Here is an 18,678-nt window from a genome sequence, read left to right as displayed (position 1 = left end):
AGCCGCCAGAAGGCAAAGTGTTGGACACCTTAACTGTGGGTGCCTCGTAGGGAAAGAACACCTCACCTCTACTTATATTACATTCCAGGTTATCTCTTCTCCTTTGCCTGCAATGGCAGTGAGAGAAAGCATTTCTTGGAACGATAGTCTTCCTTAGATAGTACATTTCTTAGCTGGAACAACTAAGCTGATGAAAGACAGGAATATTACAGGTAGAGTGATTACAGTGCCAAAAAGCAATCCTTGCTTAGAACTGCCAAAGGATTTTTAACCACCCACATCTTTCTAATATATAGCATTCACCTATTTAAAATTCTCCACGCCAGGGCTCAGAGGGCCTATTTTGGAGGCGGGCTAGGCATGTCACTGGGAAGTACTGCTCATATTCTTAATTTTGAGGATTGAAATGACTTCATTAGAAATGACTCCTTAGCTACATTTCCCAAAATAAAAATGCCTGGAAAAAGAAACCCTGGGAACATACAGTACTTAATTACCAGTATCAAGGCCAACCAGGTAACTAACGATCACCTTACTACTCTTTCTGTTCATGTCCCCTGTCCTGGGAGTCTAGGAGCCAAGGGATGAGCAGACAATGTGAGAAATAATTTACTGTCCATATAAAATGTTCCAGATGTTGGTTTTCAATAACCCCCACCGTGAAGATGGCAGATCATTCCCTCATTTGCAGATAAGCCCATACTGGCCGAGCAGGTGAGCAAGAGGAAGTGACAGGCTGGGTAATACTGATGTTCTGTGATTTTACAGACAACTCTTTAGCTGCATCATCTTCCAAGGATGCTCCTCCCCAGATAATAATAATAATAGTAATGGCATTTGTTACGCGCTTACTATGTGCCAGGCACTGTGCTAAGCCCCAGGGTGGACACAAGCAAATCGGATTGGACACAGCCCCTATCCCATATGGGGCTCACAGTCTCAATCCCCATTTTACAGATGAGGTAACTGAGGCACAGAGTGAAGTGACTTGCTCAAGGTCACAAAGAAGACAAGTGGTGGAGCTGGGACTAGAACCCATGACCTTCTGACTCCCAGGCCTTTACTCTACCCACTATGCCGTCAGATCATTCTTCCATTTTCTCTAAAGCCAATTCTTTTGCAGATCTGTGACATATTTTCTCTGGGCCTCTTTGTGTGTTTCCAAACATGCTCTTTATTGGTATCTGACCACACTGCACTCAGTGAGTGCATTGATTCTGCTAAAGGTTCCTTTTGGAATTCAACTAAAATCCACATTCCATGTCAATCCTGTTTGGCCATTAAAGCTTTTAACAGCGATAAAAGCAGTATGAGGTATATGATAGGTAAAACACTTACTGAAAACAAGAGGGCAGGAGACCATCAACATTTCCCTCTAGTTTCACAAACTAAATGCAGGCCTCTCCTGGGAAACCCCTCAAACTCTTCATTTCTCTGTCAGAAAAACCCATATGCCTGGAGTCCCACTGGCTAAATTTTGGGTTTGTTACTTTAGGAATTAATTCTTCCAAATGCTTGAAAGGCTTTTGTTTTCATCAAGTCCTCAGCATGATAAAACAAGACACTTTCAAAACAGGTCATCTGGATTAGCTGATTAGAAAAAAACAAAAACAAAAAACAAGACATCTGAAGATGTCTTAAAATAATTCCTAAATTGTAGCAGTTAGTAGATAATAGTCCAGAGGAATCCAGGATGTATTTTAGGTTTTTTTTTTCCCAACGGCATTTGTTAAGCACCCACTTACGTGCCAGGTACTGTACTACTGTATTAGTACAGTGCTAAGTGCTTAGTACAGTGCTCTGCACATAGTAAGCGCTCAATAAATACTATTGAAAGAATGAATGAATACAAGATACTTAGGTTGGACACAGTACCTGTCCCACATAGGGCTCATTGTCAATCCCCATTTTACTGAGCACAAAGTTAAGTAACCTGACCGAGGTCACGTAGCATGTAAACGGCAGAGCTGAGATTAGAACCCAGGTCCTCTGACTCCCAGGCCTGTGCTCGTTTCACATTGCTTCTCTGCGTTCCTCAGAAAGTTTAAATAGCAGCAATCATAAGGTTCAGTGAAAAGTCTTCCAAGGCCTGCACCAGGGGCATTTGGTGCTCAGAGGCCGGTGGAATGCCCGGGGTCGGGGGGAGGGGTTTCTTACCTTCCCACGGCATGCTTGATCAGCTGCTGCAAATCCACCTCTTGTTTCTTCAGGGCTCCAAACGAAAACTTGCTCTCCACATGGCCTTTACCTCCAGCCCGGAGGGTCACTTTCCCGAGGGAGGTTTCAACATTGCCGCTCACCTGGTCTTCAAAGGTGCCCTCGTACTTCACAAAGTCCGAGTCCAGCACCACTGGAAAAATCAGTCACAGGGATGCCTCTATCCCAGCCCTGGATCCATGCATGCTATAATTACAGGCTAGAAAATTAGTCAAAGCAATGCCTTATTCAGGCCTGAACACAGGCATACCCCAGAGCAGAGGGAGAGAAGACCCAGTACGGCCTGCTCCTCCCCACAACTAGCCCTTGGCACGGGTTGAACCGGACCAGAAAAAAGCCTGGGTCAAACCAAAGTGGGCCTGACCTCGTGTCCAGAGAGAGGCATAATTTGAGTGTCCACCCTTGTCCGTGGAATCACCATAGAGGAGGCATTGTCAATCAATCAATCAACCATGTCCCACCACTATGGAGAATGGGGAGGAAGGGCAGAAAGCTATGGAAACTCAAGAGGATGCCCAGGTCCTCTTGAGCACAACTGGGCTTGCCTTGGGGCTAATCCAGTAGCCTTGGGGCTCACCTAGGCATAATCCTAAATTTCAGTCCCTCATCTCGCACTGAGAACAGTCAAACATCATGAAAAGAGCACAGCACCGGGCGTTAAGGAAGCCCTAGTTCTAGTCCCAGCTTCGCCACTTGCCTGCTGCATGATTTTGGGCAAATCATAACTTCTCTGTGCCTCAGTTTGTCATTAGCAAAATGGAGATAAAATACCTGCTCTCCCTTTCTAAGTACATGACCCTCATCTGGGACAGAGACTGTCTCAATCTGACTGTCTTGGATCTGTCTTAGTGCTCAGTACAGAAATTGGGACACTACACGTGTTTAATAAATACCACCATGATCAAGGCTGATACCTTAGTTCTGAGCTTCCTTTGCCTCTCTATATAATTCTTCTCCCTCCATCTCCCACACACCAAATAACAGGGTTGGTCTGTGTAAGCTTGTTGTGGGCAGGGAATGTACCTACCAACTCTTATTGTTATAATGTACTCTCCCACATGCTTAGTTCAGTGCTCTGCACCCAGTAAGCTTGCAATAAATATAACTAACTGACCAGCTCTATCATTATACTTTTTAAAAATTCATCAGAAGGTATAATTAGAAATGATACTGGGAAACTATCAAGCAACGCCTAAGAGAAGAAAAACAGCTAAAATAATCTGGAAACCCAACAAACCCATTCTAGAGGGGGAAAGATCCCAAGGGAGATTAAATATGGATTCTAAGCAATCAGATTAATGATGCAGGAAAGGAAAAATGAGGAAAGGAACTGGAAAAAATGAACAGATAGGAAGATGAAGGAAAGAGAGGTAGAAGTAACCCAAGAATGGCCAGGTTGAAGAAGGGCAAGATCTAGAAGAAAGATACAATTTAAAACATCGTGCTATCCAATTTAAAAACAAACTCTCATCTTAGAAGAAAATGGATGGCTTGAGCACACCTCTAGGAAAGGAATTACTTTCAAACAGTTGTTCTCAGAGGAGTTTACTTTTCAAGCACAACCAGCAAGGAACGAAGAAACGGCTGGCAATTTTTACCTGGCTTCAGAGAATGCTTCCCTTCTAGGACGTCATTCAGGGTGATGGCCAAAAACTGGTACCTGGGTTTCTGCCAACACCACTGTTTCTTCTTTTTTGACACCAAGCTCAGCAGCTGCAACTTGTCAGAGTCATTCAAGCTTGACACCGAAATCAGATCACCACCAGAGTCAATCTCCCTCAGAAAGTTCCTTGTGGCTTTTGCAAACATCCTGGGAGGCCACAGTGTCTTTGCTCTTTTTCTGAAAGCAAATCGGAGATATGAATTTTCTAGTTTCCATCGTCAAGAGATGCTTCACCCCCAGACCTCCGTTCACACCAAGGAAGCTCCCCCTCCCACCTTCTGAATCTCGGGGTACGGCAACTCTAATTCCTCCACCAATTCTTTTTGGCACGGGACTGAGTCTGAGCCTAGACTTCTGTGGATCAGAAGTTCAAGCCAAAGAAGCTTTCAATACTAACACTCATCAAGGCTGTACTGAGCAAACTGAAACATCTGGTCAGCCTAATAATACACACAAATGGAAAAAGTGGTGACTTTTGGATCACAGGAGCTGCAAAGAATCCTTTAAAACCACATAAACAAGCTTTCCTATGGACCGGTGACAAAACCACATTCTGGGCCAATAAACATGCTCAAGTCAAAACTTCAGTTTTTCCTGTTTTCATTCTTTTCTGATCCCAGGAGAAAGTGTGATTCTTGCAATACTATTATTTCCTTACCATTTATTGTGCCGTCACACACCGATGAAAGGATATTATCCCTGCCCGGGGGAATTTTAGCATGATGAAAGAAAGGAAGTTCAAAATTAAGTTTTTATGAATTGCCTTACCCAACATGAAAAAAATGGACTGCAGTCTCTCAAGAGTGGGTGTTGATAACGGGAGCACGTTTACTTTTAGGTACTTTTATTTTTGTGGGCTTAGATTCCATTGACCATACTTGCCCAGGCTGAACAAGGGAGGAAGACCTTCATGGCATGTTATGGCTAGCAACGGCTGTTCTCTTCCTAAGTCCTTGATCAAATCTCTCAGCACTACCTGAATTCTTTATTCAGCAATACTAGAGATTTCAGTTGCTTGCAGTATCGGCCAATCCTAAAGATCATATTAACTCAATTACAAATTAAGAGTAAGGCTGACAATGAGAACATAAGCAGTGCCCTATTGGTTCAAGCCAATCTCAAATTCTGTCTGACAGTGGCAAAGATCTCTTGGTGGGACAGTTGAGATGGCTGCCTTCCTGAATATCCAAGTACAAAGATGGGAAGGTTGCCTTCCTAACTCTATTAATCTACCGTGGACGAAGCGGCGTGACTTAGTGGAAAGAACCCGGGCTTCGGAGTCAGAGGACATGGGTTCTAATCCCTAATCTGCCACTTGTCTGCTGCGTGACCTTGGGCAAGCCACCTAACTTCTCTGTGCTTCACTTACCTCATCTGTAAATTGGGGATTAAGACCATGAGCCCCACATGGGACAACCTGATGACCCCAGCACTTAGAACAGGGCTTGGCACATAGTAAGCGTTTAACAAATACCATAGGTATTATTATTCCCTCTCGTCTAGGAGTTTATCCAAGCTGCTCTTGAACCCGGCAATATTTTACCCGCCTCTACAACTTCTTGCGCTAATTCTATATGCTTACCACTCCCTGCATGATAACATTTTTCCTTTTCTTTTAAACTTTCCTCATTTACAGTTTAATGAATCAGTCAATCAATGGTATTTATTGAGTGCTTACTATTCATTCATTCAATCGTATTTATTGAGCACTTACTACGTGCAGAGCACTGTACTAAGCACTTGGAAAGTACAATTCGGCAACAGATAGAGACAATCCCTGCCCAACAACGGGTTCACAGTCTAGAAGGGGGAGACAGACAGCACAACAAAACAAGTAGACAGGCATCAATACCATCAAAATAGATAAATAGAATTATAGATATATGCATATCTTTAATAAAATAAATACAATAATAAATATGCATGAACATACACAAGTGCTGTGGGGCAGGGAAGGGGGCAGAGCAGAGGAAGGGAATATGGGCGATAGGGAGGGGAGGAGGAGCAGAGGAAAAGGGGGGCTCAGTCTGGGAAGGCCTCTTAGAGGAGGTGAGCTCTCAGTAGGGCTTTGAATAGGGGAAGAGAGCAAGTTTGGCGGATGTAAGGAGGGAGGGCATTCCAAGCCCGAGGTAGGACGTGGGCCAGGGGTCGATGGTGGGACAGGCGATAATGAGACGCCATGAGGAGGTTAGCAGCAGAGGAGCAGAATGTGCAGGTTGGGCTGGAGAACGAGAGAAGAGAGGTGAGGTGGGAGGGGGCAAGGTGATAGAGAGCTTTGAAGCCAACAGTGAGGAGTTTTTGCTTCATACTAAGGTTGATAGGCAACCACTGGAGATTTTTGAGGAAGGAGGTGACATGCCCAGAGCGTTTCTGCAGGAAGATAATCTGGGCAGCAGAGTGAAGTACAGATTGAAGTGGGGAGAGACAAGAGGTTGGGAGATCAGAAAGGATGCTGATGCAGTAAATGGAGTAAATGCAGATGCAGGTTGAAAAGCTATCTATCCTTCTCTAGGATTTAGAGAGCTGGGCTGTCCACAGATTTCACATCCAGCTCCACAGCATCACTTTTGAGCCAAACCCCAAAAGGCAAGACCAGATCTTTAACAGTGAGGTCCTAGAATAAGGTCAGACAATCAGCAGTGAAGCTACATTCACCTCAACATCATGTTCAACATCTGCTCTGGATGGAATGTGCATGCCAAATGAATAACAGCAATGATGACTCCTGTGAGGGGAATTAATATGTGGGAACTGTTAATAGAGAGGGCAGAAGACACAACCTGAAGGATACAGTGACGAGCTTCAGAGCAGCATTACAGTTGAATGTTGGGAGACAGCTGTAGCAGAAAGCCCACCCTGGGGCAGTTTTAATTTTTTTGTAATGATATTTGTTAAGCCCTTACTACGTGCCAGGCACCATACTCTGTGTTGGAGTGGATATAAGACGCTCGGGTTGAACACGGTCCCTGTCCCACTTGGAGCTAACAGTCTTAATCCTCATTTTCCAGATGAGGTAACTGAGGCACAGAGACATTAAATGACATCCCCCAGGTCACGCGGCAGACAGGCGGCAGAGCAAAGATTAGAACACAGGTCCCTCTGACTCCTGGGCCTGTGCTCTAGCCACTAGATCTGAATGGGTCTTCTTTGAGAACAGAAGCCGCGAGAGGCTCATGAGACTATGAAGCAAACGGTTCCAGGTGCTGCAAACACATCAGCGCAACAGCAGACTGTGTGCGTGTGTGTGTGCACTATCGTTAGAACAATCAGTCATTCTATGACCTTTCCAGATACACCGGAGGGAGAACGAGTCAACGCTGCCATCTTCCAAATGCGGTTGGCACTTCAAATTCATTGTTCGGTACCCCGAACTGTACCCTAGGTGGAAATGAGTTAATGCATCTCTTACAGTGCTTCGTGCCAAGCAATAATTTTAAGCACTGGGAAGACAAGGGCTTTTCATTCTATGGTATGTTATATATAAATTGATGGGGTGTGGGTGGAAAAGTACAGCTTCTCCTGCTCTTGCTGACAGTGCTCAAGACAGATGGGGGAATATTCTCCTTTTCTTCTTACCCCATCCCTTCCTTTCCTGATGATGAAATGACCAGTGCTGTGCACGTGGGCTGCTGCCGTTTTGTTCTCTTCTCAAGGCTAAGGCCCTGGACGTAGGGTGGCTGTTAGTCCAGTTTTCAGCTCCCCTCACGTCCCACGTGCACTGTCACGTGCATCTCCTCACCAGGTTTTAGGAAGGGCTGTCAGTGGCTACAGTATCCGTGGGAAGCTTCGACTAGGAAAGCCAACAAGCCGATGGGGAAAAGAGGGCGACCAAGGGGCAGCCACATGTCTTCAGGAAAGCGGGCAGCTGCGGTGAGCCAAAAGGATAAGCTCTTCAACCGAGAGAGGGTCCCCAAGATGGCAGCTGCAGAAGATGGAAGGAGAAGGACGACGCTACAGTCCTAGCTACTTTTCTGGTCCTCACCGCGTCCTCGGCGCGAGAGATTCGGAATGCCCCTTCCCTGCTTGTGGGCCTTATCCTCTCAGATCTGCCAGGGCTGCCTGGAGTTCCACTAGGGACAGGACGGGGTCAGATGTCAAGAGCCTCTGGGGCAGCAGTCCACCTTCAGAGCCACATCGCTTTCGAGACAGAGTCTGTGACAGCGGAGCCGGGTTGTTTCCGCAGCAGGAGAAGCGCCTGCCACCAAGCCGCTCGCCCCCTCCTTTCCCCTCTCCTTCCAGAGCCTCATCCCCGACTTCCCCCCTTAAGGCACTCAAAATGAAAAGTTGGCACCCCGAGGAGAGAGTTAAGGAATACTGCCCTGTCACAGGATCTGGGAAAACTAAGCACATCTCTGCACTATGGTGCCTTTCACTGCTCCGTGTCACATCAGCATCTTATTCTTTATCTTCAGGATGGAAAAAATTACGGGTTTTTTTGGAATAACTACAGTTCCATCTCTGCATAAATACTTTTAATCTATCATGAGAGGGTGGGAAACAGAGAGGGTACAGAGACTGAAACCATTTTATAGTACTGTAATTGGGAAGACAAATTTGCGGTATTGCCCAATTGCTCTTCTCTTTCCTGAATAAAAGGGAACACTGGTGTAGAATATAAATAAAATGATTAACAATTACAAAAACAGACTAGACTGAGGAAAGTAATGGAGAGCAGCAGAAGAACTGAGAGTGAGGAGGGGAGGGAGGAACAGCAGAATAAACTTGATTGGACATGAAAATTATTAGAGAAGCAGCAGGACCTAGTGGAAAGAGGCAGGCCTGAGAGTCAAAGGACCTGGGTTGTAATCCCAGCTCTACCATGTCTGCTGGGTGACCTTGGGCAAGTTACTTAACTTCTCTGTGCCTCAGTTAACTCATCTGTAAAATGGGGATTAAGACTGTGAGTCTCATGTGGGACAGGGACTGTGTCCAACCTGATTAGCTTGTATTCACCCCAGTGCTTAGTACAGTGCCTAACACATACTATTAAAAAAAATACAAAAAACCCCATTCATCTCCATCTGTACCTTAGGGCTTCAAAAGTATGGGAAGGGGGCCTATCTCTATACTGTAAACTCGCTGTGGGGCAGGGAATGTGTCTACCAACTCTGATATCATGTACTCTCCCAAGTGCTTAGTACAGCGCTCTGCACACTGTAAGCCCTCAATAAATACGACTGATTACCTCAAGTAAAAGTCAAGCAGCTCCCAAATGGAAGTGTGATAGAGCAGAGGGTCTAGGGGTTTATTTCTAGATTGTAAGCTTGTTACGGGCAGGGAATGTATTTGCTAATTCTACTGTATTGTACTCTCCCTAGCGCTTAGTACAGTGTTCTGCCCGTAGTAAGCACTGAACAGATACTATTTGACTGATTCTTCTGACCCCACTGGCGCTCCCAGGCACAACTTGAGTCTTCTTTGTAAAATGGGCAGAGTGGTGCTGACTTGCCTCAGTACTCCCTGCGAGAAACAACCAATAAAATGGACAATGCTACACAAGCCAAGAAGAGCGGAGCTGTCTCCAGACTTTTCCATTAGGAAGAAAAAGCTACCAACAAGATAAACTATGGAAAAACATTTTCAAGGTCCAGAAAGTCAACAAATTAAAGGCGCAGAGTACTACGAGAAATAAGGCCAGCTGGGGTGGGGGTGAAAAGAAACAGAGCCTGGCTTGGGGGTGGCGGGCACACAGAATTGAGCTGGGGTTGGGGGTGCAGGATCAGGTTGTGGTGGGGAAGGCAGAACCGAGCTGGGGGGTGGTGGGACACAGAATCGGGAGACAGGGGGAGGGGGACCCAGAGACAAGATGGGGAGGGCACAGAACCTGGCTGAGGTGGGGGGCACAAAAAACCAAACTGGGGGGCCACACGGGGCCTGGCTTGTGGTGGGGGAGGGAGGGGGCCGGAGCCAGGCTGGGGGGGGCGGGGGCACACAGAGCAGGGCCAGAGGGGGGCCAGCTGGGCTGAGGTGGACACATCCAGGGCCGGGCCGGGGGCAGCAGGGCGACCAGCCATGCTGTAGGGGACAGACACAGAGCTGGGGCCGGGCGGGGGTGAAGAGGGGAGAGCCGGGAGGGGGCAAAAGCAGGTTGAGGGGGCAGAGATCGGGGGGCAGAGGCGGGCTGGGGGGGAAACAGGCTGCGGGGGCAGAAGCAGGCCGAGGGGGCAGAGATCGAGGGGGAGGCCGAGGCGGGCTGAGGAGGACAGAGGCAGTGGGGGCAGAGGCAGGCTGAGGGGGACGCAGGCAGCTGAGGGGGCTGAGATCGGGGGACTGGGGAGGGCAGAGGGGGGCAGAGGCTGAGGGGGGCAGAGGCAGGCTAAGGGGGATGCAGGAAGTGGGGGGCCAAGATCGGGAGGCCGCGGTGGGCTGAGGGGGGCAGAGGCTGTGGGGGCAGAGGTGGGCTCGGGGGGGCACAGATAGTGGGGGCAGCGGGCAGAGGGGGGCAGAAATCGGAGGGCTGAGGGGGGCACAGACAGTGGGGCAGCAGGCTGGGCGGGGCAGAGGCAGTTGGGAGCAGAGACAGGCTGAGGGGGATGCAGGCAGTGGGGACAGCAAATGAGGGGGGCTGAGATGGAGGCAGGCTAAGGGGGATGCAGGAAGTGAGGGGCAGAGATCGGGAGGGCGTCCTGGGGAGGAAGGAGGCGGGCCGAGGCGGGATAAGGAGCGGTAGGCCCGGGCCGAGGAGACAATGGCAGCCCCGCGAAGATGCCCCGCGGCCCGTTTCCCGCGCCAGGACCCTCCGTCCCTCCCCTCACTCACCGCTGGGCCTCGGCGGCGGCCAGGGCCGGGGCAGGAGGACGGGGGGCAGGAGGCCAGGGGGCAGGAGGCCAGGGGGCAGGCGGCCAGGGGCAGGACCGAACCAGGGGGCCGCGCTTTATCAGGGCCGCCAGCTGCCAAGAGGGTGGGGCCCTCTGGTCCCCGGAGCGGCAGGGCTGCGGCCTCCCGGCTGGCACCGTGGGGCCGGGGGGGCGGCCATGGCGGGCCTGGCCGGGCCCCCCCGGGCTGAGGAGAAGCGGGGGGAGGCAGATAGAAGGGGAAGAGGCGGGGCCTGGGGAGCCCCACCCGGGACACCCACTTCCTCACACTCCCCCCCCCCCCAAAACCCTGCGTGCCTCCCTGTTCCGGAGCAGCATCGGGAGGCTTGCAAATGGGAACCCCCATTTGAGGGGGGCTGGAGGCCACATTTCCAGCGGCCTGGCTCGGGGGCAAGAGAGCCCGGCAGCGGGCACGGATGGTCTCTCTCTGTTGCCCAATTGTCCATTCGTTCAATCGTATTTATTCACTTCTCTGGGCCTCGGTGACCTCATCTGTACGATGGGGATGAAGCCCGGGAGCCCCACGTGGGGCAACCTGATGACCTCGTGTCTACCCCAGCGCTCAGAACAGTGCTTGGCACATGAGTGCTTAACTAATATTATCCCCCATTGGTCTGTGAGCCCATCATTGGGCGGGGATGGTCTCTATCTGTTGCCCAAATGTACATCCCAAGCGCTTAAGCCAGTGCTCGGCACAGAGTAAGCGCTCAATAAATACAACTGAATGAAGTGAGCGTTTACTCTGTGCCGAGCACTGGACTGAGCACTTGGAAGGGACAATTGGGCAACATATAGAGACCATCCCTCCCCAGTGACGGGCTCACAGTCTAATCGGGGACGGGGGTTACATTCCAAGTGCGCAGTCCAGTGCTCTGCACATAGTAATTGCTCAATAAATACTACTGAATGAATGAATGAAGAGCCCGGGTTTGGGAGTCAGAGGTCATGGGTTCTAATTCGCACTCCACCGCTTGTCAGCTTTGTGACTGGGCAAGTCACTTCACTTTTCTGGGCCTCAGTGACCTCATCTGTAAGATGGGGATGAAGCCCGTGAGCCCCACGTGGGGCAACCTGATGACCTTGTGTCTACTCCAGCGCTTAGAACAGTGCTTGGCACATAAGTGCTCAACTAATATCCCCCATTAGTCTGTGAGCCCGTCATTGGGCAGGGATGGTGTCTATCTGTGCCCCATTGTAGGTCCCAAGCGCTTAGGCCAGTGCTCTGCACACAGTAAGCACTCAATAAATACTACTGAATGAATGAATTGAGCGTTACTGTGTGCCGAGCACCGGACTGAGAGCTTGGAAGGGACAATTGGGCAACAGAGAGAGACCATCCCTCCCCAGTGACGGGCTCACAGTCTAATCGGGAAGAGGGGGTTACATTCCACGCACGCAGTCCAGTGCTCTGCACATAGTAAGTGCTCAATAAATACTACTGAATGAATGAGTGAATGAATGTAAGAGCCCGGGCTTGGGAGTCAGAGTTCATGGGTTCTAATCCCACCCCCACTTGTCAGCTGTGTGACTCTGGGCAAATCACTTAACTTCTCTGGACCTCAGTGACCTCATCTGGAAAATGGGGATTGAAACTGTGAGTCCCACATGAGACAACCTGATCACTTTGTATTCCCCCGCCCCCAGCGCTTAGAACTGTGCTTTGCACATAGTAAGCGCTTAACAAATACCACCATTTTTGAGAAGCAGCATGGCTTGGGGGAAAGAGCCCGGGCTTAGGAGTCAGAGGTCCCGGGTTCTAATCCTGACTCCGCCACTTGTCAGCTGTGTGATTTTGGGCAAGTCACTTAACTTCTCTGTGTCTCAGTCACCTCATCTGTAAAATGGGGATGAAGACTGTGAGCCCTACGTGGGACAACCTGATGACCTTGTATCTACCCCAGCGCTTAGAACAGTGCTTGGCACATAGTAAGCATTTAACAAATACCAGTATTGTTATTATTATTATTATTATTGTTATCCACAAATTCTGGGACCAGACATTGCTTCTGACCCAAAACAGATAAGGCCTGCCTGAAGCACCTCTTTTGTCACTGAAGAAAACACACTTGTCCCGAGTTTTTTGGTGACTGGCTAGTTCTCCTATATGTTGTAAATAAAGACACGGCCAAACTGGAGAGGGGACCCGCTGTGTCACTCTACCTCTCCGGAGGTGAACGGGCACTCGGTCACATTCCTCCCTTTTCTCATCTATCCAGCACTGTCTCTGTGTGACTTTTCCTTGCTTGTGTCACCACCTTGGGTTCGAATCCTCACTGCTTTTTTAATTCCATTCTCCTTTCAAGTACACTCACCGTTTGGCATTTTGGGGTGGGAAAAAAAATTTCACCTAAACCGTGAGCTGCTCTTGGCCTGCCTGGACAGGCAGTGTGGCTTAGTGGTTAGGGCAGCAGCGTGGCAAGAGCCCGGTTTTGGGAGTCAGAGGTCACGGGTTCCCACCCCAGTTCCGCTGCTTGTCAGCTGTGTGACCTTGGGCAAGCCACGTCACTTCTCTGGGCCTCAGTTACTTCTTCTGTAAAATGGGGATGAAGACTGGGAGCCCTATGTGGAACAACCTGTTGACCTTGAATGTACCTTGAATCTAGAGAAGCAGCGTGGCTCAGTGGAAAGAGCACGGGCTTTGGAGTCAGAGGTCATGAGTTCAAATCCCGGCTCTGCCACTTGTCAGCTGTGTGACTGTGGGCAAGTCACTTAACTTCTCTGGGCCTCAGTTACCTCCTCTGTAAAATGGGGATGAAGACTGAGAGCCCCATGTGGGACAACCTGATTCCCCTGTGTCTACCCCAGCGCTTAGAACAGTGCTCTGCACATAGTAAGTGCTTAACAAATACCAACATTATTATTATTATTACCCCAGCGTTTAGATCCGTGCTTGGCACATAGTAAGCACTTAAATACCAACATTATTATTAGAGCCCGGGGCCTGCGAGTCACAAGGACCTGGGTTCTAATCCCTACTCTGCCTCTTGTCTGCTGGATGAGCTTTGCCAAGTCACTTCACTTTTTTTTTTATTATAGTATTTGTTAAGCGCTTATTATGTGGAGAAGCAGCATGGCTTAGTGGCAAGAGCAAGGGCTTGGGAGTCAGAGGACATGGGTTCTAATCCCTACCCCGTCACTTGTCTGCTGTGTGACCTTGGGCAAACTTCACTTCTCTGTGCCTCAGTTACCTCATCTGTAAAATGGGGATTAAAAGTGTGAGCTCCACATATATATATATGATTCTATTTGTCTTGAGGGTAATGATGCTTGACTACTCATTTTGTTTTGCTGTCTATCTCCCCCTTTTACACTGTGAGCCCATTGTTGGGCAGGGATTGTTTCTATCTGTTGCCGAATTGGACATTCCAAGCGCTTAGTACAGTGCTCTGCACACAGGAAGCGCTCAGTACATATGATTGAATGACAGCCTGATTACCCTGTATCTACCCCAATGCTTAGAACAGTGCTTGATCCATAGTAAGCACTTAACAAATACCATTACTACTATTATGATGTCAAACACTGTTCACTTCTCTGGGCCTCAGCTACCTCATCTGTAAAACAGGGATTGAGACCGTGAGCCCCACATGGTTTAAGAGACTGTGTCCAACCCGATTTGCTTGTATCTACCCCAGCGCTTAGTAAAGTGCCAGGCACATAATAAGCACTTAAATACCATAATTACTATTATTATTAGACTGTGAGCTCTATTTAGGTTAGGGACTGTGTCCAACCTAATTCACTTGTATCTACCCCAGTGTTTATAATGTTGTTTGACACAGAATAAGCACTTTATAATAATAATAACTGTGGTATTTGCTAAGTATTTCCTATGTGCCGAGCACTGTTCTAAGTGCCGGGCTAGATACAAGCTAATCAGGTTGTTCCACAAGGGGTTCGCAATCTTAAATCCCCATTTTACAGATGCGGTAAGTGAGGCACAGAGAAGTGGCATGCCCAAGCAGACAAATGGCAGAGTCAGGATTAGAACCCATGACCTTCTGACTCCCAGGCCCGTGCTCTATCCACTAGTGACACCATATTGCTTCCCACTTAAATACCATAAAAAGGCGCTTAGTACGGCATTCTCTACACAGTAAGCACTCAACAAATACTATTGATTAATTCTGTGATGATAAGTTAGACACTTTCTGGGGGGGGGGGTGTTAACTCTTTCAGACATTTTCAGCACCATTTCCACTCCCAGTGCCCCTGACTTCATAGGAATAGATTCCAAAATTTTACCTGGCTTCCCTCAGGAGGTTCAGCTTCGGGATAACAAATGCGGAATTCCATCAGGAGACACTGATCCAGGATCATGATTGCAAGAGCTTTGCTCGGGGGGTGGGTTTAGTGTCGCGGACACAGAGTTCATGTGGATCAGGGTACCCAGCCAATCCTTGAGGATGGGTTCCCATCCCACCCCCTCATCTCCCCAGCAACTCACCGCATACGTGTCGCTCCCACCAGAGTTTCAGCATTTCCAGCCAGAAATAGCTCTCCCACACTCTATCCTGAGTCTTCCAGTGGGTACATTTTTGACCACTCCAGCTCACTTGAGAAGTAGCGTGTCTTAGTGGATAGAGCCCAGGCTTGGGAGTCACAGGTCACGGGGTCAAATTCCGTCTCTGCCACTTGTCAGCTGTGTGACTGTGGGCGAGTCACTTCACTTCTCTGGGCCTCAGTTACCTCATCTGTCAAATGGGGATTAACCGTGAGCCTCACGTGGGACAACCTGATTACCCTGTACCTACCCCAGCACTTAGAACAGTGCTCTGCACGTAGTAAGCGCTTAACAAATACCAACATCACCATCATCACTTGGGGTGTCAGGGTGGCTTAGTGGATAGAACACAGGCCTGGAAGCCAGAAGGACCTGGGTTCTAATCCCAGCTCTGCCACTCGTCTGTTGCGTGACCTTGGGCAAGTTGCTTCACTTCTCTGTGCCTCGGTTGTCTTGTCATCTTATGCTGTCGAGTCGTCTCCGACCCACAGCGACTCCGTGGACACATCTCTCCGGGAGCGCACCGCCTCCATCTGCAATCTTTCCGGTAGGGTATCCATAGAGCTTTCTTCGTAAAAATATGGAAGTGGTTGACCACTGCCTCCTTCTACAAAATAAGTTTGAGCCTCTACCCTCTACCCTACTGGACAAGGGCCCTGTTCAATAAAAATCAGTGGATGTGTGTGAGGGCCAGTGGCGTGGCTTAGTGGAAAGAGCATGGGCCCGGGAGTCAGAGGACATGGGTTTTAATTCCGCCTCCGCCACTTGTCTGCTGTGTGACCTTGGGCAAGCCACCTCACTCCTCTGTGCCTCAGTTACCTCATCTGTAAAAACAGGGGTTAAGACTGTGAGCCCCATGGGGGACAATCCGATTACTCTTATCTACACCAGTGCTTAGAACAGTGCTTTACACGTAGCAAGTGCTTAAATACCGTTATTATTATTACGCTAGCCCAGAAAGGACTCAGTTCAGTCACTGGGTAGCAGCACAAACCCATTGCAAACATTCTCCCCTCCTGCTGCCCCCCGGTCAGAGCTGCAAGCCTGGGGGTCAGGATCCTGGAGATCCTGGGGCTGGGGCAGGGTGCCAGAATTCTTGTGCCAGTCCCTTGCCAGTCCCATGAGCTTTCCAAGCACAAACTGAGCCCAGCTAAATTCAGTTGATGCTGGGCTCTAGGAAGCAGCTCTGGAGCAAAGGAATCAACAGATCGGTGGTATCCGTTGAGCGCTATGTGCAGCCCTTCGCAGGATGGCACCTGGAGAGTTTCCAGTCCTCTACCAGTCTCGGTTATGGGAGGGAGAGTCAAGCAGAGGCATATCCATTCCATTCCTAGCTTGGGCAGTGGCTAGCGAGTGGAAGGTAATCTCCTACAAGTCGAAACTCACCCGTGCTTGGCAGCGGTGGCATGGGAGACGGTTGAGGGCGGAGACTCGAGTAGACTGCTTGGAAGAAGGCAATGGTCAGCCACTTTTTTTAACCCAGAAAACTCTATGGATAATAATAATGCTGATGGTATTTGTCAAGCGCTTACTATCTGCCGAGCACCGTTCAAAGCGCTTCTACACTACCGGAACAATTGCAGATGGAAGTGGGGCGTTCTGGGAGAGATGTGGCCGTGGAGTCGCTGTGGGTTGGAAACGACTCGACAGCATAAGACAAGAACTATGTGCAGACCACTGTACTAAGCACTGTACTAAGTACTTGGGAAGAATCTACATGCTTAAAGGTGGGCAACGGCACAGGTCTGAAAGTGAATTTTTTTTTTCTTTGAGTGGGTTTGGGAGGGGCAGGTGTTAACTTTCGACCTTCTCTGGTCATCCGGGCTGCCAACAGGGATTCTTAAATGTTGGGGTTTTGTGGGGGAAAGATATTTGTTTACCTTATGCTGATTTGGCCAAAAGAATAAAATAGAAACCTAATTTACACTGACTATGCTCCAAAGCAAGAGTCTGATTTTTTAAAAAAATAATTGGTTTAAAATAACTGGTTAAATTCAACCAGTGAAATTTTAATAAAAAATGCAATAATGTCCCATCTCTCAGACTTTGCCTGGGGAGAGAGACAGTGGAAAGGGCCATAACAAATGTAAAAGCCCTAATTAATATTTAATACGGTACTTACTGAGCATTTTCAGTGTCGGTCCACAGCACATGAAAGACAGTGATACTCTTTTCAAAGCTGGTCATGGGTTTATAGACATTCACATTTTCTTCTTGAGGGGAGAGGGTTTTTTTTAAAAAATTTTTTTAATACACCTGGCCTTTGTAAGAGAAAAAGATCCTTTGCCCTGGCTCACCTAATATATTTGGCTTCCTGTCGTTAAGAATGGAGCCAAGGAAGGCAATAGCAGAGGAAACAATTTGCACCCTTTATTCACCCTCTCTCAGCCCCACAGCACTTATATACACATCCCTAATTTATCTATTTATAATAATGTCAGTCTCTCCATCTCGACTCTAAGCTCGTTGTTGGCCGGGAACATGTCTGCCAACTTTTATATTGCACTTTCCCAAGAGCCTAGTACAGTGCTCTGCACACAGTCTGGTCTTGTCTGATGCCGTCGAGTCGTCTCCGACCCATAGCGATGCCAAGGACACATCTCTCCCAGAACGCCCCACCTCCATCTGTAATCGTTCTGGTAGTGGATCCACAGAATTTTCTTTGTCAAAATACGGCAGTGGTTTACCACTGCTCCCTTCTGCCTGCACTCAGTAGATGCTCAATAAATACGATCGCTCGATTGACAAAACTTGCTTTTCTGGTTGTAGGTTAGTGGTAGAGAGTAGCAACTTCACTCATGATGCTGTCAGGGATAGAACATTCATTCATTCATATTTATTGAGCACTTACTGTGTGCAAATCACTGTACAAAGCTCTTGGGAGAGTACAGACATATTCTCTGCCCACAGCGAGCTCACAGTTTCAGGATATAGTCTTGGAACACAACCCCTCTAAGCTCCTTGATGGCAGGGATGATAAGTCTATCAATTCTGTGGTGGTGTGCTCTCTTAAGCACTTGATACAGTGCTCTGCACACGGTAACTGCTCAATAAAATACCTTCATTGAAACTAAGAGGGTTGTAAAAATTAGCCCCCTGAGAGATCAATCAATCAATCCGTTGTATTTACTGGAAAGATCACTGCTACGCATGAAAAGATCTTAATGGTAAAAACCCGCAGAGCGAAACAGTCATGTTGGTCATATTGGTGCGAAAGAGACAATGTAAAAGTGAAATAAATTAGGCGGAAGGTCTGGTTCTCCAAGAGTACTATTGGTTAACTGGGAAAACAATTCTCAGGAGCACTGCAAGCGCGGCTGTATAAAACTGCCAAGGAGCCAAATAAACCCTGCCTTTTGAAGTAACACCCTCCCCATGGATAGCTAAAATACCTTCCAGGATGGCATATAATCTTGGCCGGTTCATTACCCCACCTGTCAAGTTACAAAAATGAAAATAAATCAGAAAGATCATAATCA

At 48.4% G+C, this 18,678-nt stretch overlaps 1 protein-coding gene and 1 non-coding gene across 2 annotated transcripts in view; one reads left to right on the top strand and one right to left on the bottom strand.

Moving 5' to 3' along the window:
- The window catches only part of GSDME (gasdermin E), a 35,711-nt gene extending 24,878 nt beyond the window's left edge, over window positions 1-10,833 (bottom strand). The window contains exons 1-3 of the mRNA XM_029070343.2: window positions 10,640-10,833; window positions 3,816-4,057; window positions 2,158-2,350 (exon numbers count right to left, since the gene is read on the bottom strand). Coding sequence (XP_028926176.1) covers window positions 2,158-2,350; window positions 3,816-4,026 — 404 coding nt within the window. The 5' untranslated portion in view covers window positions 4,027-4,057; window positions 10,640-10,833. The remainder of the gene's footprint in view (window positions 1-2,157; window positions 2,351-3,815; window positions 4,058-10,639) is intronic.
- Window positions 10,834-16,437: 5,604 nt separating this feature from the next.
- Window positions 16,438-16,575, top strand: LOC114813990. Its single transcript, XR_003761734.1, has one exon. It is a non-coding gene; the product is annotated as a small nucleolar RNA SNORA7 (small nucleolar RNA).
- The last annotated feature ends 2,103 nt before the right edge of the window (window positions 16,576-18,678 follow it).

Source organism: Ornithorhynchus anatinus, chromosome 8 (assembly GCF_004115215.2).
Source record: "Ornithorhynchus anatinus isolate Pmale09 chromosome 8, mOrnAna1.pri.v4, whole genome shotgun sequence".
Lineage (NCBI taxonomy): Eukaryota > Metazoa > Chordata > Mammalia > Monotremata > Ornithorhynchidae > Ornithorhynchus > Ornithorhynchus anatinus.
This window is presented reverse-complemented; position numbering and strand designations above follow the sequence as displayed.